Source organism: Silurus meridionalis, chromosome 22, assembly GCF_014805685.1.
Source record: "Silurus meridionalis isolate SWU-2019-XX chromosome 22, ASM1480568v1, whole genome shotgun sequence".
Classification (NCBI taxonomy): Eukaryota; Metazoa; Chordata; class Actinopteri; order Siluriformes; family Siluridae; genus Silurus; species Silurus meridionalis.
Genome location: NC_060905.1, coordinates 9,598,226 through 9,624,833, shown reverse-complemented (window position 1 = coordinate 9,624,833; position 26,608 = coordinate 9,598,226). Strand labels below are relative to the sequence as shown.

Sequence of the window (26,608 nt, the reverse complement as noted above, 5' to 3'; positions counted from 1 at the left end):
ACACTACCCATTACCCATCTGTGCTCTCTCAACACTCCAGAGAGTCTCCTGCTGGAGCTGTAATGATCTTCAACCAGATCTCAAAGTCACAGAGAATAAAGGATTTTGAAAAAGTTTTGCAAGTAGGATTATCCATAGTATGAACACTACTTTAAAAGTAGCCAAATGAACAAACTGAAAATTTATTGTTGTCAAATGTCTTGTTTTATTTTATAGCTACTATATAATAAGGCGCTGGTTTACTCATATCCCAAGAGTGTTCATTTGTGTGGGCTATCTGAGAAATTGCGTGCAAGATTAATGGGAACGTTCCAGGTGATTGCGAAAGAATAATTGTGGAAATGACATCACGTGCAAACTAGCGAGAAGAAACAATCCTAAAAAAATGAGGTGTGTGAACTAATTGTTCTCGATATGAGAGTTTGGAACAGTTTTAAACGGATGTCTGGAAGAACAAAACCGAAACTTGTCAGATGTTTGAGTAACCACGTATGATGCAGATTAAAGGTGATTAGACAAGCGGACAAACACAAAACATGGTATAAGTGCAGAATAAGAGTAGATTCAATTGTAATGAAAACCTTTTCAATGGCTTTCTTTAAATGGTATTCTTAGATTGAAATCATGGTTAAAAAAAAAAAAAAATCTTACTTTTGAGGTTCCAAGGTTTTGATAAAATGTATACTTTAAATATGAAAGCCTCTCTAACCCATTAACAAATCACATTCCTTCTTCTTCAACGGATTTTCATTTGCGCTTAGTCACAAGTTAAACTTTTTTCCATCACTTGGAAATGAGATGTGCTAACTATCCATAAGTAAAAGCAAAGACTGTAAATAGTCCATTTTGAAAATGGTTATAAAAAGATCAAAATCATTCAACTACACAGTCACCATGCACCTTAAAAGGGACATCTGTATGCCTGATCATGTATTCAGTAATCCAATCAGCCAATACATGTGGCAGCAGCAAAAAAACTAAAAATCTGATTGATTGAATGCTCACAACAAACATCAGAATGGGGAATAATGTATTCGCTGTGATTTTAACCATGGTATGGATGTTAGTAACAGATTGGCTGCTTTAAATGTTTCAGAAACTGCTGATCTACTGGAATTTTCACACACAGTCTCTAGAGTTTTCACAGAATGATGTGAAAAACAAAACAAAACAACATCCTTTGTGCAAAGGATCTGCAGGATGAAACACTTTGTTGATGAGAGAGATCATAAGAAAACTGATTGGTCTGAAGTGAAAGGAAATCTATAATAATGTAAATAATCACTGTACTACCATGGTGAGCAGAAACGCATCACTAAACACACAATATATCAAACCTGGAGGTGGGTGAGCTAAAACAGCAGAAGACCACTTCCACCTTCTGAGGCTGTCATGGACATAGACTCAACCAAACTGGACAGCTGAAATTGAAAAAATACAAGGTGATTTATTTATCAACTTTAACTGTCCAGTCTGGGTAAGCCTGTGCCCATCATAAGCTCAGATTCTTGTTCTTGGCTAGCTTCATTTACACCCACAGAACTCTTATTTACTCAGTGCTTTTTTGCACCAGTCTTTGTACACTTTAAAGAATGTTGTGTGTGAAAATCCCAGGAGAATCTATCATACCCAAACTAGCTCATCTAGCACCAACAACCGTGCCACTGTTAAAAGTCACAGAGACCACAGTTTCTCATCGTTTTCATGTTTGACGTGAACATTCCCCGAAGCTCTTGACCTGTATCTGCATGGATTTTTATGCATTGCTTTGTTTACACATGTTCAGCTGATTAGATAACTGCATGACGTGTAACAGTGAGTGTATCCAAAACTATATAAAAGTACACTTAACAATGAGAGACACTTTATTATATAACTCCATATTAACATTCTTAACTAGCAGATAAGAAACAAATATGTCTTGTTTGCACTATTTTAATACTAGATTTGCATAAACAGCATTCAGCTTTACAAGAGCAAGCCTGAGAAAACTATCGGCTTCTGGTATTTCATCATTTCCAGGCATTATACTCAAATGTGACATTGTGCTAATAGTTTTGAGAGCAATGACCTTATGTTTGGGAGCATTTGGGAAAATTGAAAAATAAGCATGTCCATTCTGCTTGTGTGTGAGAGAGATCACAAATGTTATTCCGTCAGTATTGAAACAGTGAATGTATGGTCTGGGCAAGAATATATGGCTGGAAAATTCAAGTGTCTCAATACTTTTGCCAATATAACACATTATGTGGAAAACTAAAATGGATAGTTTCAAGAGTAGAAAAATTAGTAAGTAGCACTACAAATAGTAATTCAATGCCCAAATATAGAGCCATTTCTCAAGTGTCAAACAGTAGGTTTAAAATAACTATACTACTGTAGATCTTCAACTCCCGACTGCCTCATTCACTTTCAGCTCATTGCGTATTTTTTATTTTTATTTTACCTACTTTTAGCATCAGTGTAAAAGATACAGGAAACTCATGCAACCTTTGCAGGGCCTATTTTAACAATATACAGTATGTGCACCAGTAAAGCAGTGTTGGACATTATATTATTCTTAGCACATCAGTTTCGAACAAGAGTACATAAATGTCACCATGCAATATGTCACACCCTATATATCAGCACAGCATTGCTATTTTCAAGCACCTGTTCCAAATCCTGCTTCTTTTATTCAACCCAGTTACAGGTCTAGCTGAAAGCAGGAGCATGTGGATACTGAGAAAGAGGTTTAATGGCTTCATACTGTTCTTCTCCCTAGTGCTTTGGGTTTGCTTTGCTTTTCTAATGGTGGAGAACACAGTGAACAGGTTGGAAGAGTCTGCCTTGGGCTTTTAACTTTCCTGAGTCAATCAGAGACATGCTGTCAGTTGTTTCACTCCACAATCTCTCTGTGTGTCCATTACTCTGTGGGCTACAGCACACCCATTTTTAATGGAACAAAATAAAGTTATTGTTTTATATATTGTTTATATAATGTTTTATATATATATATATATATATATATATATATATATATATATATATATATATATATATATATATATATATATATATACATATACACATATATACATACATACATACACACACACATATACATACATACATACATACAATATACCTATAACATATTGTATGTATGTATGTATATATGTATGTATGTATATATGTATATATATGTATATACATATACACATATATACATACATACATACACACACACATATACATACATACATACATACAATATGTTATAGGTATATTTATCTATGTAAATATTTTATATAACAATCATTTTGTAATTTTTCAACATTTTGTCCTCTTACTTAATGCTTGATGAGCTTGAAGAATACACAGTCAGGAACCTCAGTACAGAATCTCTCCAGATCCCCCAGACATCCCTCCAAACATAGCTTCTTGGCAGGAGCTTGATTTTTATTTTAAATCTCTTGGTAACACATAAAGTCCGTGATGGTGCGTATCTTCACAAAATTTACAGGGTTTGATGATTAAAGAGAACCACAATATCGGAGATCTTGTACCATACTTACTAATGGCGATTGGTTGTTTTCTGTATATGCTTCTGTCTTTTTACAATAAACCCACCTGAATTGTTTGTTGCCTAAAGTTATATTTTTTGCTCATTAAAGAATAAATATAGACAAATTCCCAGCAGCAATCTAGTGAACGTTAAGTTTGTGGTTAGATGAAAGTAAAGATTTTTTTTTTTTACTGGCGCACCTCCACATAGTTGGTTGGCATGAGGCCGACACCGGATTGTAGTTTCTGAGATATCTCTTAATCCAAAAATACTCACATCTTCTGCGAACTTGTCTCTGGAGAAAATTTTCTCTCTCTAATCATCCTCCCTACTGTGTGGGCAAAATACACCCGCCATGTTCCCTACAGCTGAATTAAAATCTGCACTAACAATGGAGATGGACATATTAAGAAATGTAGCTCTTTTTATATTCATCTCCTGGTTTACCAAGACCTTTTCCTATCCCCACTGATGAAGGATGGAATTTGGACTCTAATGTCATGTCATGTTCATAATAGCAAAACATGATGCATACCCATTATCAAGGGTGCCAATAAGTCTGCCCTTTACAGATGTACAGTGTATAAAAGTGTTTATATACCAAGAAAAATAATCAGAATTCACATTATATATATCTTGTGATTGCTATAACATACTGTAAACATTATTCTGACCAAAATAAAAACGTGTCTACATTTAATGTTTGTAAAGTCAAATCTCTTTCTATTTTGTCTTAAATTATGTATGTTACAAAAATGTGGTTTAGAAATCATACACTGATATCAGACTAAAGCAGGCTTAAAATGGATTATTGTTACAGCATACATATGACATAGTAGATAAAAAAAAATCCTCACAGAAATTCAGGCAGTTTAATGCAGGCTTGTTACATTTACAAGTACAGCATTTGGCAAATGTCCTTATACAAAGCGACTTAAAAAAATGTCATTTAAAGTCTCCATCAATGACTACAATCTAATGCTGGTTCATTAGGACACAAACTAAGAAAACGATCAGTCTAAAATTCATTTTGCAGGGAATTAAAATTAGAAAGTTTTTTAAGGAAAAGTGTTCATTCAAATACTGCTTGAAAAGGTAGATTTTAAGATATAATTCGAAGGCAGCTACAGATTTAGAAATTTGGACATGAAGTGGAAGTTTGTTCCAACACCTAGGTGCCTGAACAGACAAGAGCCTTGAAGCATGTCTTGTTTGTACTCTGAGAGACGATGGGACCAGGAAACCAATGGATAGAACCTGAAACTTTGGGTGGTTGAAAGAAGTCACAGGGCTACATTCTGGACTCTGCTAGCTAGAGAGCATTAACAGTGAAGACTGTAATACATAGGCATAAACATAAAAAGGTGGAAGTAAGAAATATAGGGACATCTGTTCAGTTACACTTTGATCACTGATTGTGTTGACTGATACGCCAAAAACATTGTGACTCAGCTCTTGTAGTGGAAGTGGAAATAGTTAATATTTACCTTTGAACCTGTAATTGTAAATAAAGACAAACTAAATGACTCAAATGAATAAACATAGCAGATTTTTGAAAATAGGATTTACACTTTTTTCTTCATATGTAGGTAGGATTCAAAAAATGCATTGTTTTGGGGTGTTTGCTTGATTAATGGCAAGGAGCCCATTCTAAAACTTGATCAGAAAACACCTTATATGCATATCCTAGCTATGTGCACTTAACTGAACTTGCTGTAAGCTGAAGCTTGACTTCTCACAAACAGGTTTTCTGCTTAAAAAAAAGCACCATTTGCACTGAATCAAGATGATTTGAAACTCTTTTTTGAAAAAAAATTATGCTGGAAAAAAAAAAAAAAAAAAAAAAAAAAAATCAATCTTGCCTGAGCAACTTGATATTCATAGACAGACAGCATCGTTAATCAGCAAGAGCTGAATGCTGAAGTACCAAATTTACAAACCGCATACGCACCTGTATTTGACAGGAGACTATTTGTTTTGTAAAATACATTGTGAATGTTCACTGCAGTTCTTCTATATTTTCTCTTTTACAAGTAGAAAAATTATTATTCATCATATAATATTTATTTCAAATATATGATATATATGATTTTTTTTTTCTTAATTACAACATGACCAGGACTCAGGCACTTAGTATTCCACCCTTTTCTTCTCTATTTATATTTTAAAACAAATCTTTTTAACTAGTGCTAAAACCTTCCCCTGTGCAATATCCCTCCACATATACTGTTCGGTCTTCAGACAGTTTAGACACTGCTTTTCAGTAAGACTCTGTTAATGCAATTTCTGGATGCTGTTTTCAGGGAAATCCAGCCAAAGTCAGGCCCGGCAGCTGGGCTGGCAAGGGATCTTGGTTTAATATCTATGTCAGATATATTGTAATTGCGTGGGGCAGTGTGGCAGAACCCACTGGTTGGAATATTGCATTGTATTTCCCTGGAGTCGCCCTTCGCCTCTGTCGGCTTCTCGCTATCAGTCTTTGTCTGAATGTCTCTCTGTCACTCTCTGTTTCGCTCTCATCACACTTTCCTGGGAAAATGAAAGGGAGGGAAGATTTTAAGAAAAGGCTGAGAAGAGAGGGTCTGTGTGATCCAAATAAAAATATAGCATGAGGAACATATGTCTCAAAAAACTTTCAAATGAGAAAAAAAAACCCAAAAAACTTGCACACACACATTTCTTTGTAGCAGACACACACGGGCACAATCACACTGGAATATCAAACAAGGCTGTTACGTGTTATATTCTGCCAAACTCTCTTGCAAGACTGTACACAAAACCTTTAAAAGATACCCTAAATGTCACGTTGCTCTCTCCCCCTCTCTCCCTCACACACACACACACACACACACACACACACACACACACACACACACACACACACACACACACACACAAACACACACACAAACACACACGTTTTCAGGGAACTGGCAAAATTTTCCGAAACCATCCTTAGTATGGTACCAGTATCCATTGGTACCAGTTTGGGAACCGTTGCATAATCAGATGTGGGAGTAACAATAACAGCCTTGAAGTCAAAACCGTTACCACATATCCACAGCACAAAGGCATCATCCTAGACAGAAAGTTTTTGGTTGCTTTGGGAATATGCAGTACACCTCCCATTTAGTTTATTAAGTTTGGATTAAAAATGTGTTTCTCAGCAGGCCGTGCATTTGGTACCTGGGCCTTCAGTGGCGACTTACCCGACTTAATCCACCTCTTACTACCACCACTATCACGTCGCAATTATAGAAACCATCAATACTATACAAAAACACAATATAAATTACAATAATAATAATAATAATAATAATAATAAATCACAGAGAGAGAGGCATTTCACATATGGAGGGTGAATACCATTTTACTAAAGTTAAGACAACTCCAAACCTGCAACTGTGCCACCTGCATCATCTGGAGCAGTTCAGAATCAATACTTGTCTAATAACATGACAAAAACATTAGAAATGTAAAAAAAATACAACCTACTCACCAGAGATGCAGACTCATAGTTTGAGCCACTCCTCTGTGGCTGTAAGCCAGTGGTACCACTCATATTGACTGACAAACAGAAAAATGCTGACACTATTCTGGGCCAGCTAGCTGGCCCTGTAAGGCAAATCTGATTGGAAACAGACCCCTTTGCTAATATTCTCTATGGCCAAAAAGCCAGCAGTATTAACTTTGAAGGCCCTGGGCAGATTAGATTCACATGGCAGCACATAGATGCTAAAATCTGATTGAACAAAAAAATCTAACATCTACAGACACGTACAGGAAGCAGTGCAGCCAAGAGAAACGCTATGAAATGAAGAGAATAGACTGTTGGTAATAAATTAATAAAATTTCATGGAACAAATATTAGAATTTAGGTTGTAAATGTAGGTCAGTGCTTCTGATAGTGTTTCGGCCAGCAGAGAAGGCTTTGCTGGCCCTGACCGCCCGCCACTGGTGTTTCTATTACAGATATATTACAGTGTAGGCATGATGGTACAAAAAAAAACAAAAAACTGCTGAGGCAAATTTGTACCATCCGATCTCATGTGCTCACTGTCAGATTGTCTCGTTCGGCTCCATGCTTCATCTAGAGACTTTCCAGCCTTTCTTTTCCCCCTGGTGGAAAGCTTATTTTCGGTTTCGTTTTTTCCAGGCTTCTCGGACTCTCGCTTTTTCCTCAGCTTTGGATTTGCCTAGTGCAGTCTGATTTTTAGTCTTGAACCGTCCTCCTTGGAATGAGAAAATCAGTCTTTCCACTGCGCCTCCGTCACCTTCTCCGGGGAACTCAGCAAGGTATTCGGTTAGTCTACTCCTTCGCAGGATGCTGCCTGCTCACTGTTGTCTTCTTCACAGGGCAACTGGTTGGTGGCTAAGTATGCTGCAGACTTTTGCATCGACGCTACTGACAGCGGGTGGGATCTCACCACCTTAGACGACACCTTTGTTCTGCCCAGGTGAAGGATGAGCTGGCCACCTGGGAAATTCCACATTACCTGGATGCCTTGATTAACCCTGGACGTACGGATTGACCAGCAAATACGGGAATGTCACCCAGAGCGCCTTGCTCGCTGCCGGGAGCACTCCGACCACCCTTCTCCAGCCCATCACAGTTCACCCTCCCGTACAACACCTACCCCGGTGTCCTCTTTGCTGCCACAGCCCATGAAGATTGCGTCGTTCTCTGGGGCTCTGTCTCTACTGTAGTAAAACCAGGCACATGGCGAGCCACACTATCAGTCCTTTTTAAGCCCCCTGTTCAAGATCAGCATTCTTTGGCAGGCTTTGTCGACTCCAGGCCGGACGCGGAATTTGTGGACTAGAACCTTGCCCGTAATTAATACCAGCAGTATTTCAGTCGCTGGTCAATGACGTGCTTCGACCTGTGAAATCACTACGTGTTTGTCTACCTGGATGACATCCTTGTGTTCTCATGCTCCATTGACGAACATGTCCAGCACGTGTGTTCAGTACTCGGGCAACTCCTCCAGACAGGGCAATTCGTCAAGGTGGAGAAGTGTGAATTCCATGTCTACAGCACCTCCTTTCCTTGGTTTGTCCTCTCAGCTGGTAATGTACAGATGGACCCAGCCAGGATTTAGGTGGTGCATAAGGACTGGCCCCAACCCTCCACTTGTAAGCTTGGGGTTCACCAATTTTTATCGACGGTTCATCAGGGGCTATAGCTCAGTCACAGTTCTCCTTCAGAAACTTACCTCAGAGCACCAGGCTTTCAGCTGGAACCCAGAGGCTGCACGGGCCTTTACCAAGCTCAAAAGTCTTTTCACCTCTACCCCAGTCCTGGTCATTCTGGACCCTTCCCACCAATTTGTGGAGGTGTACATAACACAAGACACATAAGGGGCGCCCCAAAGGGCTGCTTCATCCTCTTCCCATACACCGATGTCAGTGGTCACACAATGCCATGGACTTTGTCACCGGGCTTTCCCCCTTCTGCCGGTCATACTCCCATCCTCACCGTAGTTGACAGGTTCTCCAAGATGGGTCACTTTATTCCTCTACCAAAACTTCCCTCGGCCAAAGAAACAGCTCATCTCCTTTCCCAACACGTTTTTTTCGCCTGCATGGTTTACCCTGGAATATAGTCTCCGATTGAGGGCCCCAGTTTAGCCGTCTCCTGGGTATTTCCATCAGCCTCTCCACAGGCTTCCATCGTCAAACCAACCACAAATGGAAAGCTTCATATCCTCTGTGCTCAAGACTCATCCACCTGGTCAGAAAATGCCTATAATATTCTGATCACTGCTACCACCCCCTTTCAGGTTGTGTACCGCTACCAACCACCACTGTTCTCCACCCAGGAGCCCGAGACAGCCATTCCTTCCACCCTGGCCCTGTTCAGGCGCTGTTGGCGAAGGTGGAAGATAGCACTTCTCAAGTCCTCCAAGAGTTACAAGTGATGGGATAGGTGATGTGTGTTTTAAGTTACACACTTGGACACTACTTTCAAGTAGACTGGAAATCTAAAGTTATCAAGAGAAAAGGAACAAATGACTGGCTAGCCATCACTAAAGATCAAAGTTCACCTGCCTAATTACTTGTCTCTAATCAGGCTTTACAACCTCTATCCGACCTACACTGCATCTCATGCTACCGGAAGTGTGCTTAGTACTGACAGCATACCTTTTGCTAAGGAATATAGTACTAAAAATGAGATGATACGCAAGCCTTGCAAGCTCAGATAAGTGGCTGAAGATGACGAATGGCCTCGTAATGTAGCGCTGCAGAAATAAGCTGCCCTGAGGCCACTCTGCCAGGGGAAACATCTATTGTAGAACACCACGAATACCTGGTGCTTAAAAGCTGAAAAATGGAGCAGGCCACATAAGCGTGCATTCGCTGATGGAGCGCCTAATTAAGACAAAGTGGGCCGCAAATCTGCCTGACATTTCGCCAACACCGGAGGAGCCTGACTGTCAGCACGGCAACACATAGATATCTGGTCAGTCATATCCCCCAACACAGGCTTATCCCCTGACATGCAATCAGTTTTTAGCAATCTTCAACTATGTAAATAATTATGCCTATCTGAAGGGTATTCTTATAAATCCATGTAATAATCCTGTTTGCCCAATGCACATTTACTCAAATATGAATAAAACATAAAAGATAATATTTTTCCTGGAACATTTTACATATTCTAATGTTGTTTTTAGTTTGTTTTTAAAATCAGAGATAGGGCAAAAGATAGCAAAAGAAAACAAAAGAAAAAAATTCTCTATCTCCAGAGGAATGCTGAAATCAGCTGGAGGATCAGCATGGCAGGGTCAGAGTGGGAGAGCAGAAGAGGTTTTAGTATGCCCTTATCACCACGGTGGTGCACAGGATGGAGGACAGATTTGGTGTATCAGCACAGAGGTGATCTGGCCCATCTGTGTGATGTGGCTCCAGACTGAGCAGACGGCTGTAAGCCGTGATGAGATTTTACTTGTGCCGCCTGGACAGACAAATAAATATACTACTTACTGTGGACCACTGCTACAGTGGTACCTGGCCTATGCTGCCATCAGATAGCATTATCTATGTGTTAGAAAGAGATGCTCTAAATTCTTTAAGACCACCAAGATAAATACTTGACATACGGGGCAAGATGCCTGTAGCAAGGTCATAGAAGAAAGTCCTGCTAATTTGAAGATCATGTCTTACATGAAGGTTGCTCTGACGAGTCTGCATGGGTGCGAGAAAAAAAAAAGGCATTGTGAAATTAAATTGCATGTGAAAGTTTACACAAGAAAAAGAAATGGGTAGCTACATTTATTTTACTTTCAGATTTCAGTTTTATGACTCATCCTCCTGAGCAGAACAAATGACTATAAATGACACCATTACCCTAACCCAGAAGGTAAAGGAGACTGTAAATGAAAGGAGCGTACAGATCGACGTGCAGGCAGTGTAATTATGTGAACGCATGGAGTAAATACATACGAGCAGACTTCTCTCAATAATTGATTCGATAGAGCTGCTTTGTTGTTAATGGCTGGAGGACACACTGCTGACCTGCAATAAGAAAGAGCAGGGTTGTTTTGTGGGAAGGATGAGCAAGCATGCAGCAGGTGGTTCGATTTGATTTGTTGGGATGCCGAAATGCCCCCCCATGACTCCCCTTAATCACGCATCTTAATTACAAATAACCTGTGTGCCAGGCAGATAGCATCCTCCTTCTTCCCATATCCAGATTACAGAAAATCACACACACACACGCTCTCCAGTTTCCCCTCACCAGGATCCATAATTAAGCATAAAATGATGGCAGTAATGAAAGCATGTGGTCAGACATAACATGCAAAATCAAGGGTCCATAGAAATTCTGTGCTTAGCGGACGTCTGTTGAAAACTGTGCAAAGTTTTCAGCCTACCAGATTAACAAGTGTGCTCCCAGTGCTTCCGGTGCACTGGCCACCTGTGGAGGTGCAATTTCTCAAGGGACTGCACTGACAATCTTCGATTTCAGGTCAGCACACCGCTTCCAAAAGCAGTCTAAACAGCTTGCGTTCCAAACTAAAGTACAAAATTACACCAACCTGTCAGAAATAGTCGCAGGGATGATTTCAGGGTCTCTGTGCCATGTGTCAAAAAAAATAATAATAAAAATAAAATAAAATCTCTCTCTCTCTTTTACTCATATATATATATATATATATATATATATATATATATATATATATATATATATATATATATATATATATATATATATATATATATAAATAGTCATGTAACATGACATCTGTAGGGTTTCCTTCCACAGGAGGTGCATTAAAAGTAAGAAAGAATATCTCACTTGAACTGTTAAAGAAACTTGATAAACACACCTAGCACATCCCTCAAGCTACACAAACACAAAATGTAAACAAAAATATCAGAGGGAAATGTGGTAATAATAATAATAATAAAGTGTGTTTTGTGTATACATTTTTGCCTTCAAGGACCTTCACACACAGTAAATGCAAAGCATTTTTTGAAGCTGTGCGAAATTGCGATGCACGTTCACTTTCAGCTGCAATAAAAATGAAAGTTAGTCATTATATTTTCAATCCTTACAACCTTTTAGAATTAGAATCTTTTTTAAATTCTTTCAGGAACAATCCTACAACTGGAAAAAAATAAACCAGAATGAAATGCAGTAATCCTTATGTGCAATCCAAATGAATTGTGTGCATATTCCATTTTATCTGTTTATATTGTGTATCCAATACAACATTCCATGAAAATCTGTTTTGTGTACATGTAATCCAAACCAAATCTATGCACAAGCAAGAGTCAGTTTTGGGTTGCATTACTTGTTTCTCAAATAATGTCTGCCTCAGAAAAAAATGTGTTCCAGATATATCTACTGAACAGCAGGCAAGAAAAAGTATTCAGTATTCAATAAGTAAGCTTTGGAACATTTATTCGAATGCCTATTCCACCACATATAACACAATATTACAACATATTTTACTACACTTGCACTTAATAGGAGTCCCTATTTAGACAATGAAAGTCATCTCAGGCGAAGGTTTACAAGCTGAATATTTTTTCTATATTACAGATAGTAAATCCTGAAGACCGAGACAGACTCAGGAGGAGTTTTGACTGTTCGTTGGGCATTACGACTACAGTACAACAAAAGTTCAGAGAAACTATGTATTCCTTTACTCACTCACCAGACATAAGCACAATTTTGCACCATTTTACACCGTATTTTATTTTATTATGTGCTAGTATGTTCTCTTGTTTGTTGTTACACAGTGGGACAAAAAAACCCAAACATTTTGCTATATAACATGTCCTATGCAATATGTGTAATTAGTAACAAAAAAAACCCTTGAACCTCAAAATTACTTATTATGTTCAATGGCATAGCACATAAAGGGTTTTTATTCTGTTTAAGTACCATTTCCATGAGAACAAGCAAGCAATCCAATGCTCCAATGTAGGGCTGTTAAATGTGACAGTGACAGCACATCAGGACATGACTACTCTCTACCTCTGTCTCCCAGACACACTGTCATGCTTCTCTTTTTATGATCAAACTCTTGATGTCACCCAGATGAGGATGGGTTCCCCTTTTGAGTCTGGTTCCTCTCAAGGTTTCTTCCTCATAACATCTAAGGGAGTTTTTCCTTGCCACAGTCGCCACGGCTTGCTCATCAGGGACAAATGCACACCATTCACCATCACTGTTGATTTGTGTAAAGCTGCTTTGAGACAATGTCTGTTGTGAAAAGCGCTATACAAATAAACTTGACTTGACTTGACTTGACTTTCAGGAACATGACTGCTTAACAACTCCTGAGACGAACTAGCCTCATAAAGCAAGAACAGCACAGCCCCGTTGAAGTCTGTTAACAAAATGGCCGCCCTAGTTGCGTATCTAGCAAATGAGATAAATCACACGGCAAATAATAAAAGGTGGTGCTACACAAACATGGGACAGGACAAGGGGGTCATTTGCTGACCGTGCCCAGGGGTTAGGTAACGAGCCTTCAATCAGTGGTTTATTGGGATGGCAGTGGCCATGACCTAGCACCATCTGGGTTCCGCCGTCTGGACCTGTGTAGTAGCAGGTGATGTCTGTCCACTCCTTCTGCTCCCCTTTTTTTTTGCAGGGCTGAAAAAACAGCTCAGATTTGTGTGCAGTCTGGAATGCAAAACCACAGCGTGTACTGGAAAACATCATTCAGTGTGGGCAAGTTGCCTTAACTTTCATGTGCTAGTAAATAAATCAGTATACGCCTACCCACTAAGTAACATATATAGTAGCTGGACAGTTTAACACCATTATTAGTCATTCACACAATAATCCACTCAGCCAATCATGCAGCAGAAGAGCAATACATAAAATATACAGATATCATGCAGACACAGGTCAAAAGCTTCAATTACTATTCACTTCAAACTCAAAATACTGAGAAAATGGTATCTCTGTGACTTTGAAAATGGTATGCGATTATGGCATGGCACCAGAGAGGCTGGTATGAGTATTTTAAAAGGAACTGATACACACACTAGTACCATTAAGGTGTATACGATCGTATTATTGTTAATAAGAGAGGTCAAAGAAGAACAGCCTTTTTGGTTTAAGCTGACAGGAAGTCTATGATAGCACATAAGACACACACACACACACACACACACACACACACAGTCCGAATTAAACAGTTTTAGTTCACATTTGCATCACACCTGTCAAACAGCCTTTCATCTATAAATATCGGCTTGCTACAAAACTCTAAACCACAACATGAATAAAGAGTTCTGTTTGGGTGACTGCATGTTCCCACCCACGGTGCGGCAAAACTTCACGGCATGTTGAAAACCCATTTATGCATATACAGAAACTGGTTCAGTGAAGAAAGGCATGAAAGAAGGAAAAAAGATAGATGGATATGTAACATCACAGATTTGTTAATCTCAATAGTTTTTTTCCAGTATTGTTATTTAAGACAAAATGCCAATTAAAATGTCAAAGGTCAGAAATGCTGTACAGTTCTGTCAAAATGATCAACAATACATATCTTTGAGTGGTTTTTAAATTGGCTGAAGTAAAAACTGAAACTGAAAACTGAACCTGTAGAATCTAGTTCTGTTAGATTTTTTGACCGGTTGGAAGGGTAGCAACTGCATATTTATTCTGGCATGCAGAAACATCTCTGGTTATCCAGCCCGAATTTCCAAAAATTCTGAAAAAGTACTCTTTTTGTATGTATTAGTATTTAAACATGCAGAAGTAGCAGCACATAGGCATCACAGTACATACATATATATATATATATATATATATATATATATATATATATATATATATATATATATATATATATATATATATATATATATACACTTTTTTAAATAAAAGGTAAATGTATGAATCCTATAATAAATCCAACCCACCCATAGGAAGTGCTACTTCTTTATTTAAAGGTTGGTCAGGAATAATCACAGCACACTAATTTTATCTACATACAAATATAAAACAGACTTTTGTAATATCAGTTTTAAAAAGGCCAATAATTATAATTAAAATATTGTGTATTGTACTGGTTACAATACACACAAACACACACATTAATGCTGTAGCTCATAAGTATCTGTAGATGTGTTGTACATTATAAAGGATTTTTGGATCTGCACAAACAGTAATATGGCTGCCTCATAATCCAGACTAACCTTCTCTAATTACAGTCACTTTTCTTTGCAGCAAATGAATAGGGAGATCGTATGATCACAGGTGTTTGGATCTGTCCTCTTTGCTTCCATAAACCCAAGATTGCAGACAATAATCATTTCCCATCAAGCTCACCCACGGAGCAAAGCAAAGGGAACATTTGGACAGGCAATTAAACATGTAATGTGCAGCAGCACCAATTATGTCTAATGATGGATTGTCTGATTGTTGATTAGTGTTTGAAAATGCTATAGCATTTGGAAAAGTGAGTGAGAGAGGACAGAGAGTAAAGGCATGTGTGGGGCGTGTGCGTGTGTGAGAAAGATGGAGAGAGAGAGAGAGAGAGAGAGAGAGAGAGAGAGAGAGAGAGAGAGAGAGAGAGAGAGAGAGAGCACATTTATACTTGTGTGTACGTTTACTGCAAGAACGATGCTCAGTGGAGCAATGAATTAGGCTGTAATTAGGCTACTCCAAAATATTTTTTTAACATTTTGCTCAGTTGCTTGAGAACGTGTAGAATGGATATAAACAGCCATTGTTCAAATGACAGGATTTTATGATAAAGTTATAATTAGAACAGGAATACTGTTAGAATAATTAGAATAGGAAGAGTGAAAAACAATCACAAAATATTTCAGGAATAAATTAGAAAATAGAAAAATAAATTTTAATAAACTGGTTGCTGATGTTTCTTGGTGATAGACTCTTACCCCATATGAATGGTGATTAGTGTGTAATAAAACCCAAACTTGCTTCAAGAAAGTATTTAGTAGTACAGAGATGTGAACACAAACAACTAGGTTATTAAGTAATATATGTTTTTCAATACATTTTATATGTTGAGGGTGAAAGATTTGTTCAGCACAATTTATCTTAGCTATAATTTAAGCAGACTTGTGTAGATTTTATATCGTTATTAAAAATGTTTTGGTGTATATTGATTTAAGGAGCCATATGTATGAATGTCCTTTTTTTTTTTTTTTTTTTCATGTGCAGCTTGTAACTTTTCCCCACTGGTCCACACAAGGGTATTGTTTTCACTGGCTAGTTTTACTCTAAGCTGTCTTTATGATCTCAGTGGCTGGATCGAGAAATCTTTCTCTGTCCAATTTGTGTGGATGTGTAGTCATTATTGTATTGTACTAAACAGATGTTACATACATTCTTTTTTCAAATAGTAAATATTTTGTTTGACCTTCCTGATGTATAGATTTAGTCCATCAGTAAACATGGGAAACAAGAGAAAAACATTTGCAGCAGTTTCAAAAAACCTTTGCAATATCACATACAGTGTATTTCAGAAAAATATTCACATTTGTTATTATTGGCTAGTAGTTTTTACTCCCAAATCGAATTCTCTACTGTTTTGCTAGAGCTTTTACAATAATTATCAGAATTTCTTAATGTGCACTATTCATTGTACAAGATGGTAAACAATTTTTTCTTAGTTTTTGCTACTGACAATATTAACTCCTTTGTACAAAAGGTCAGAGGCTTTTCCTTTCTATTAAATAATGTGTTCACATGATTAATTTGACATGGACTGAACCCAAAAACCTCTTAAATTCCTCAAAATGTTTAAATAATTTTTCACTCAAATTAAACACAGCATTTTCACTAGTGCAGACTTTTGGACTTGTTGTTTGTATGTGTGTGAAAGGGCTTGGCTCAGTGAGTGTGTGTGTATAAGCAGCAAATCGACATTAGTGCCAGTGATGTGTAAGGTGCTGAGGTGGGGGGCAGACAGAGTGGAACCAGGCCGATGTCTTTTTAATGGACTATACTGCTTATTCAAGCCTGATGAGCAAGGCTCCATACCCTGAAATTCAAGCCTGAATGCAGTTGCTTCAGAAGTCTAGCCAGGCTTTTTCCCACTACAAACAAGCCTTTCCCATTCCCTAATAGTGCTTACTGTTCAATACTGCTGGATGGAATATTATAGTATAATTAGTATATTAGTACTATAGATCAATATCATATGATTGTTTTTGATTTTTAATACAAATGATAATTGGAAAAACAGAAGCAATTTGTCATAAAAGCTTTGTGTCCTGTAAAGCAAAAAAAATAAAAATATCCAAAAAAATGTTTAATTAATTTGCAAATTAAAAAAAGTATTCTGCAGTTCCTAAAGGATACACATAGGTTTTATACTGAAATCTGTTGAAATAATTGCTTTATACAGTATGTGTCCGCAAGTTTCTGATTTCTGACAGCTGAATTATCCCCTTTATTAAGGAATGTCTAATCCATGAAGTTGTTCAATAGGTAGGTGTCAAATAAGAAATATAAAAATATTTTTTAAAAGAAATGTTGAAATTTTAGAGGCAGCAATGACTCTAGGATACTGATATTCTGGCAGTGCCAAGCTGCCACTGATGAGTAAAGCGGCCTTTTAGCAAAGTCACTTATCCTTTCAGGGGTACCATACCATGGCTGACCCCTATGTTCTGACCCCAGCTTTCTAACAATGGGGCAAGTGGATAACTGCTTATTCTTTCATTTCGGAAAAATGAAATATACAGTATCATATTTGGTTTCTATTTTCTTTAACATTGGAAAAAAGAAACAGAAATGGATTACAGTGGTAAGGGAATTTAAATACAAGATGCTACACACTTGGTCTTCTTAATGGCAAACTGTAGCAGAAAACTGAACAATGCATGCCACAGGATAGATAGCAACAAAAAATAATAATAAAGCAACTGGAAGTACACTCTGGGTTCTGTCAAAAGTCGACTCCTTTGGAAAAAAACTGTACATTTGTTTGATTCCAAAGGCTTTCTATTTTTTTTTTCTTTTTCAATAATATCAACATGAAAGCTCTATTTGTCTAGTAGATTAGTTATTAAACCAAATTCAAACCAAAGTCTATTTCTTATAAACTTTGTCTGGTCAGGGTTCAAGGGCATGGTGAATAAGCTCTGTGGGGAAAACACTTTTGTCGCTTGTGGCTGTAAGTATAGTCGCGCCCTTCAAAATTAAAAAAAAAATTTTTTTTTGGAAGCACTGAACATGTGGAAATGGCATATGGCTCTGGATCTTTTCTGCGTCCGATTAAGAATTAGAACTGACTTTGAAGGGTTGAATGTCCTCAGGGATAAGTGATCTAATGATCGGTCCAGGAAAAGATTACAGTCTTCTCTGTTAAGACACGGAGCTGCCGATGTAGCCAGAATCATTATTAAGTTTTGCAGAAAAAAAAAGTTGGGTCATCATGCTCTGAGTCTGTGTCATAATATCCATGTTAATTACATAGTCTTTTTCTATTCTTCTCCTTTTCTACTGATGTACTTTTAAACCTCAGCGAATTTATTAATAAGGGTAGCATACCCTTGCACTTCAGAGGGAAATGATGAAAAGAATACATAATTCACTCCAATTCTTTGCTATTTTCAGTTTTTCAGAGATAAGAGTCTCATAAAAAACAGCATTGTGTATAATGTTCATTAAACTGTTATATGTGTCTAGACATCCATACATTTAAATATTACTATAATTAATGGCAATAATATCTGAAGAAATATCAGAATTTAAAAGGTCTTACTAAGAAAACTCTATCGAAGACCCTCAAAATGAAATGATGTAGTCCAAACTTTAACACTATATATTGGGACATACATATATACTTAGGATATGGTAAATTGTATGTTGCAGTATATTTGATATTGCAGATAGCAAAAATGTACATCCTGTGTGGTCCTCAAGCATGCAGTGTGGCGGTGGATCCAGAGACTTTCTTAGTTAAACTGAAAACCTGGGGGTAATTTAGAAGCCTGACTAACTACATGCATGTCAGAGGAAAACCTGTAGGAAACCCACATGGACACAGCTAGAACATGCAAAATATGACTTATTACAATGAGCTCTGAATCAAACCCTTGAGCCGTCCGTGAGGCAACAGTAGCTGCTGTGCCCCAATACTCCCCATGTCATTACAAACAAACCTAAATTAATTGTACAAAATTATAAGTTATTGAAGAACTGGAAAGTACAAAATTGTCTTTGCAGAGGAGTGGGAAATTAGTGCACTCTCACCAACAATGAGAGTCTGAACTTGCTCAAATCTAGTGAACTGAGCTAATCCACATTGCCCATGCTTCTTTATCCCTTTCCTCAGACACTTTTTTCAGAAATTCTTTAGACAATCGTTTTCAAATAATTGGATGGATCTCATGTGTAAATGATTACTATCATTCTCAGTGATCTTTTACCTGAATGTATATTTGAGTTGTCTTAGAAACAATGTACATCTATATCACAGAGGAAAATAGTGCCCTCTGAGGAGTTTTACAATCATTCTTCTGAAATCATAAGAGTTCTATCTCAAGCAATGTACCCTCTCAAAAATAATGGAATCTGGAGAATAATCTACTACAAAGCCTATAGTAATATCAGCTCCCATCTGGATTTTTGGTCCAACTGCTTGTCAAGGTCATCAGGTTTATATAATATATTCTTTAGATATTGCATTCACTCGCAGATGCTCATCCTTTCTTTTCAGGTTGGTCGGATAAAGTGAAGAGATACTGTGAGTTAAAATTGTCATTATAAGTAGACTTTGTACTTATCATTAGGCTCCAATTCTTGAAGAACAGAATCTCATGATTGCCTTGAGTGCACTGTCACTGCGCTCAGGCACAATTTTCTTTTCAAGTCATACTCAGGTACTATGACAGTCAGTTAGCATTTCTTAAATCTGAAAGTAATGTAAAATGAAATTATTCTCAAGGACATAGATTTGCACAAACAGGGACATCTGTTAAAAGGCCAACCATGTCAGCTCATGTCTCACTGCATGCGACATTATCTATCTATCTACCGTATTTTTCGGACTATAAGCCGCTACTTTTTTCCCACGTTTTGAACCCCGCGGCTTAAACAACGAAGCGGCTAATTTGTGAATTTTTCCTGGGTTTTTCCCGGTTTCACAAACTTCAAGCCAAAAAACTGAACCCCATAACATTAGACCAATGAAATTTCCGACGGAAACTAACAAACGCACCTCACCTGTGTTCTGAGCTGCACGGCATCGGGAGAAAAAACTTCCATCGGGGTGATTTTTAAACGCACGACGATGCTAAAAGATAAACTCCCGAGAGAAATACAGTAGTTGTGAAAGTAAGGAAGAAGACAGTGAACAATGACTTTCTTGGTCGGCTACTGTTTAGATACAAGCTGTTGTAACGCGTTGAGTCAGGGTGAAGGGAGACTCCAGTTGCAACAGAAATCATATAAGCACAGACAGCGTTCCAAAACTCGTGCTTTTTATTTTTCTTGGCAACAGCGTTACGGGTTAGTCAAAGAAACTTAGAAATGAGCATCAGAAAATAATAAGCACATAATCCTCGTCTTGCGCACACGCAGTAATACCGGAAAATGCGGTGGCAGGCTATTCCCAAAATACCGCTATGCTCCTAAAGGAAGCGCAACATATTTCACCCGTTCCACCGTGTGTAACGTGTCTTTCGTTAAAGCCTGTGTAAAGTACATTAATTACATTATGTTAAAAATAAAAATATTTGTAGAATTCAGTGGGTGCGGCTATCTATCAATCATACCTTTTAATTTTGTATTACCTTTAAACCAACATGGGATGTACGTTTTTGCATAATCTAGGATCTATAAGTCACTACAAGTAGATGGAATATAGCTAAGGTAATATACATGCCCCATATACATATGTTTAAGTGTGTGCGTCCTCTGTGTCTCAGCAACCCATTGTGTCTGTGTTATTCTTATCTCTAACAGGCTTAAAGACTCAGCTTCACTGAGATCCGTGTGCACATGGCTCGTGCCCCACTGCTCTGATTCGTGGAGATTTTACTGTCCTTGAGAGCCCAATTCTCATCCACACACACACAAACACACACACGCACGCTCACACACGCACTCCTACATAAAACTGACCTTTGTCTATCCACGAGCAGAACTAAGATTAGCCTTCCATGACTAAGAAAGAACATGCAGCTTATAGATGGAAATGAAGAGCTCTCACCTCCTCATGGCCGGGGTATTTTAGTCTGACGTGGGTGGAAAGGAATAAGGAAATATTTTTGAAACTACATCTCTGACCGTTACAGTTATACCAGACTATATTCTATATGGCAACATTATTTTTAGTTTTTATGCATGTAATTGGACACACAGATTCATTCCATTACTCAGATTTGGGCTACTTTCAGGAAGCCAAACCAGGAAGACAGTCTGTCTTTATACACAGTAACTAATAAGCAACATTACACACCCTGTGATGCTAATTTACTGCCGCAACTCTGCTCTTGCACTTTGACTCATGCCAGATCTAATTCCCACAAGCTGGAGCCTTCTGTAACTATCGCGAGACCTACCAATGCAACATTCTGCAACGCATGCCCCCTTTAACGAGCCCCCTGTCACGAGTCAGCACACCTGCCTAACCTGTGAACTCACACGATCGAATACAGACAAGCTGGACTCCTATTAAATTCATGTCTTGAGCCAAACAGAGCACTTCATTATATGTAATATTTTTTCAAAGATATGCTATATGACATCCCATTCTTTGGCAACTCTGCAAGACATAATCACAGCTTCCCAAACCCCAGTAGTGACATAGTGGATCTGTTAGGAAAGCCTAGAAAGGCAATTAAAAAAAATAAATAAGAAATTAATCTGACCTTCTGGAGGACACAGGGAGAATTTCCCAGCATGGTGCCTTAGGCTTTGGCAGATAATAACACCAATCAGCTTTTCTTTCTTTTCTGACCCTGAGAGCAAAGAATGCGAATTCCACTTCATATCCCCATAGCCTACACACACACACACACATACACACACACACACACAGCTAAAAAAGCTAGTGCTAGATTGACAGTATGTCTAAAAAATTCAGGAACCAATGGCTATATGTTAAGCAAATACTATATTTTGAGCCGGATGTTTTGCAAAAGTATGACACACATGCTAAGAAAATGCATAGTGCAAACGGCAGAGAAATAAATACAAAATAAACTACATGATGTTTTACTCACACTGATGTTTCATACACACTGTAGGTATAAGTTATACCTGCCACCAAAAGCAAAAGTGTACGTCAAACCTCGAGCAATTAGAAGCACCATCTATACTTGCTAAACCCAGTGCAGTGTAGTGTGAGATGCATGTTTAGCATCCAGCCAAAAAGAAGCATCGACAACTTATATTCCAACATTGGCTTAGACTAATTTATGGCATAGTAATAGACAACCATCCTATCCAAGTGCTTTCAAAACAGCTCAATGAGAAATACACTTTTACAAGAAGAATGTTCTAGCTTGATAAAAAAAAACCCTCAAGACATTCAGTGCATGAGAAACAGCTTGCAAAAATAAAAGTCTTAAAGTTTTTTTAAGCATTCTGACATTTTTATAAGGTCAGGCACCCCTTTATGGCCTGTAGGCATTTTACACATCTGGAAGCTAAGTATTCTAAAGAGTTGAAAGTTTTATGATGATTAGTGTAAATCACTGAAATGCGCCGGGGAATTTTCTTCACTCGCTTTTTAAAAAGCGTTTGGAGCCTATTTTACAGTTTTGCGTCAGTGCCACATGAAAAACATGCTTAGTGTGTGTCAGTGGGTGTGATAAGTTAGTTTTGAAGGTCTGTGGTAGAGTGCTGTCCTGTCTGATTAAAGGCACATCGCCTTCCTCAGTATATTCCTTGAAGTATGTGAAAATTATATCATAACGTAGATTATAGACTGTAGATAGACTGGAGGACTCAATAAACGGACTCAAATGTGGATTCGAACTGAAAGACAGTCCACTCAGGACTGAGATATTTATCTTTTGTAGTAGCAGTGTTACAACATCTGTACGAAAACACTGAATTTCCACACTCTCAAATGACTGATTCAATGCTTGATGGTTGTCAGGTAAACAATTTGTTTTGGCAAGTGGCAATTAGCAAATTTGCAGAAGAGCATTTTGCAGATAATTCACATTCTTTATTCTTTATTTGATGGGATATATACTTGCTCAGTCATCCTTCATCTCAGTGGAGAAATGGTAAGTGGACAACAATGATTTAGTTTTAAGTGCCCCTGATCTAGATAATGCATTTTGAATTGATGCCAGACAGGGCATAGTAAGAGCAATGATGATTCCGTTACTGAATTATTTAGATTTACCAATCTACCCATATTATTAATGTTTTCATAATGGTAGGAAATTGACAGTAGATCTTCCCTTATTTTTCTTCTCCTTTAGTAACCCTCTGGCTGCTTTAGACGGATAGCCATTGTCTCTGCAAGTAGCTAGCTAGCTGGAAGCGTTCAAATAAATAAATAAGTATATACATACATGATTATTCACTATAGCAGCTGATAGACAGTAAGATTTGATTAAACAAAACAAGCATGTTTAGCACAATATTTTGACCAAGGAGATTAAACCTGTAAGGGATAATCTATGGATAGGTGTGCGTGACTGCCAAACATGGTCGCAAAAATATTCCACCATATGTGAAGAAGATTAATAGATCTCAAATTCTGCCCAATCTAAACCATATATACAGATAAAGTGGGATAAATTTGTGACATTTATTTGAATTAATATTAATAATATTGCTATATATTATGTTATTAAATGTCACACAAAACTATTAAATTTAGCTGAGGGAGATTAGGAAATATTTACAATATTTGTCACATACTTTATGCAACTTGGACTATGTGTTACTATGGTTACAGCTGTTCATAAGACTGCACATTCATTTACAACAGTGATCTGAATTACCTGCGCATTCAACCAGTTTCGGGGCCAATCAGAATTAAGTATTCGGAGAGACAATAGTATACAGAATCATAATAGGGAATGATGGTGGGGTTTTTAAACCTGAGCAACTTGATAGAAACAGAGGCATTGGTTAAAAAAGGTAAAATAAGAAAGGACAAGGGAAGAATGCTCTCATATCATCTTATCTTAATCATTTACGCAGGCTGTGGCTGGATTTCATATAGCAAGTGAATTTTATGAAAAATATATATTTTTTTAAACCATACATTGCCTTGAAATGGTTATTTAATGTAGTCATGGATACTATATGAAATACTAATGAAAGGCATGTGTATCAAAGCAATTAGGAAAAAGCAGTTTAAATAAGTCTCATACACAGCTGAACACTGCAGTCCATGCCATCTGCTCAGCCAGACTAATGGCCACATGGCAATCATGCTTATAACCTATTTATTTTCAATGCTTAGATGTTATTTGTTCAAGCGGTATAACTGGTATAAAAAAATGTATTTAAATAAAAAAAAAAAAAAATCCTTTCCTCAGGGCACAATGTGCATCATTGAGATGACATTTAAATCAAATTTGAAATTCCATTCAGACACGGTCATACAAAAGTTTATAACATATCTTGCACCAGCTCATCCTTCTTCCTGAAGATGCAATGTTACTGGTGAAACACTAGACTTATGATAATTTAATTAATCCATCTCAATAAATGTACTTAGGAAACAGTCGGCTGCCTGCTACTCTGTGTCATGATCACATTGTGGTCCGTGTCAGCGGCTGCACAAACTGCAGCTAGGTCAGCTCTCATGAAGACAAAAGTGACGTGAAGGACAAGAGCGAATTCCTTCTTTCTGCCCAGTAGCTTGCTATGTGAGCCATGAACAATAAGAGGCGGCTGCTGCTTGGTTGACTGTAACTGATAAAGCCATTACGTTCCAATCATCCTCACTAGCATTCACTGAACCAGAATCTAATTATTTTCCTTCCAAGGACCAATGAGCCGTAAAGGTTAATTGCTGTCCAGCCGCGTGATTTGCTGAAAGAAACGTAATGGCATGAAGTTCAGTGACAGAAAGAATATTTACACTAACTACTTTAGCCAGACTGCCTTCACTAAAACGTGAGCCAAATGTAATGGTCGGTTTCACTGCAATGAATATACATAGCAAATGATGTAACAATGCACCTTTCTGTCCACTCCTATGGGTATTCCTTTTGCTATATATTCAGTCTACAAGCTAAATTTAGAATGATATGAGCTCAACTGACAGAATTCCCAGCAGTGCAACGTTGGAAAGGAGATAAATTAAATCTTTTCCCAGGATGAACAAATGAATGAATGATGTTAGTGTAGATCAGCATTCATCAAGTCCACTTCATCCATTATTCAATTATACATGTCAGACACTTTAAGGTAGTTTGCAACATTAACTATCCATGAAGATCTTGGTATTGGTGTAATGTATATTCCTACAAAACCAACACTATGTATTTGACTATGTAGTATTTGCATTTTTAAACAGATTTTAATAAAAAGAAAATGACAAATGAACTACTTTAAGCCAATAACCAGTCACTAGTATTTTTTTTTAAAACATCTACTTTGGGAAATCAAACAGACTCGTGCAAACTGCCAGTGGCATCTCATCACATCATCTTTGGTCTAACAAGTAAAATAACAAAGGGCTTGTTCAAATCCTCAAAAAAAGACAAAGTTTAAAGACAAGAAACACTCAAGTTAAAAAAAAACATTGTGTCTCATTGGTTCATGATGAGTTCATGTAAATTAGTACATTTTTAATACCTACAATTTTGTTGGTATCCCCTGCATGAAAAAATAAGGTCTGTTCATACAGATCATCAGGACACCAAACGGAAGTTTTGCTGTTTCCACACGGACGGTTTTAATTGACGGATGTGTGTATCATGGCAGATTTTGGTGCTTGATTGGAGACTTGCTGCATCAGTAAAACAAATGTTTAGTGATTAAAAATTATTTTTCTATGAATTATTATTAGTATTTTTTTTTACATCTGAGTAAAGAAAGGAAGTCATAAATGTGTGCTGCATTGAATATAGGCTTTAATTTTGGCTCATATATATGTATTTATTTTAATTGTCAAAGAAATGCCCTGCATTCATCATGCAATTGCAAATAAAAATGTGTGAAATTACGTGTTAATTTTGACAGCCCTCACTGTTGTTGCCAATCATTTCAGTTCCAACAAATGGAATTCTCCTTAGCTTGACCTTGACCATTTTTAGTTGAATTTCCCTGCCCTATGAAAACAATGTGCAACTCCAGAATGTTCACCTTAAAACCGTTCCCACTTGTTGCTTCAATCGTTTAAATGCCCAAATATTTCTGAATTTCCCAGTAGAGACTCACTAAAATCATAAACATTCTGTTATATGAGCGTATACTGTAGCTTTAGTGTCACATCCACATACTGTATCACACTTAACAGCGAAGGTTCCTGTAGCCAGAGTACTGAACTGTTTCCATGGTTACTTGGTTCATTTGACTCACCTGCAACTCATTTACTCAATGATGATATAAATGGCACTCTCCACAGCCTGTGGCAAAGTCTTGCCTGTCTATTCTAGCAAGTCCAAACCTTTCTAAAT

At 37.5% G+C, this 26,608-nt stretch overlaps 1 protein-coding gene across 4 annotated transcripts in view; it reads right to left on the bottom strand.

Moving 5' to 3' along the window:
* The window catches only part of samd12 (sterile alpha motif domain containing 12), an 87,817-nt gene that overhangs the window by 17,644 nt on the left and 43,565 nt on the right, over positions 1-26,608 (bottom strand). For 3 of the 4 annotated variants that reach the window (XM_046834381.1, XM_046834380.1, XM_046834379.1), the window contains one exon: positions 4,406-6,076. The exons of the other annotated variant lie outside the window; for it this stretch is intronic. In XM_046834381.1, the coding sequence (XP_046690337.1) occupies positions 5,910-6,076 (167 nt within the window). In that variant the 3' untranslated portion in view covers positions 4,406-5,909. Of the gene's footprint in view, positions 1-4,405; positions 6,077-26,608 lie in introns of those variants that run through there. 4 annotated transcript variants of the gene reach the window in all.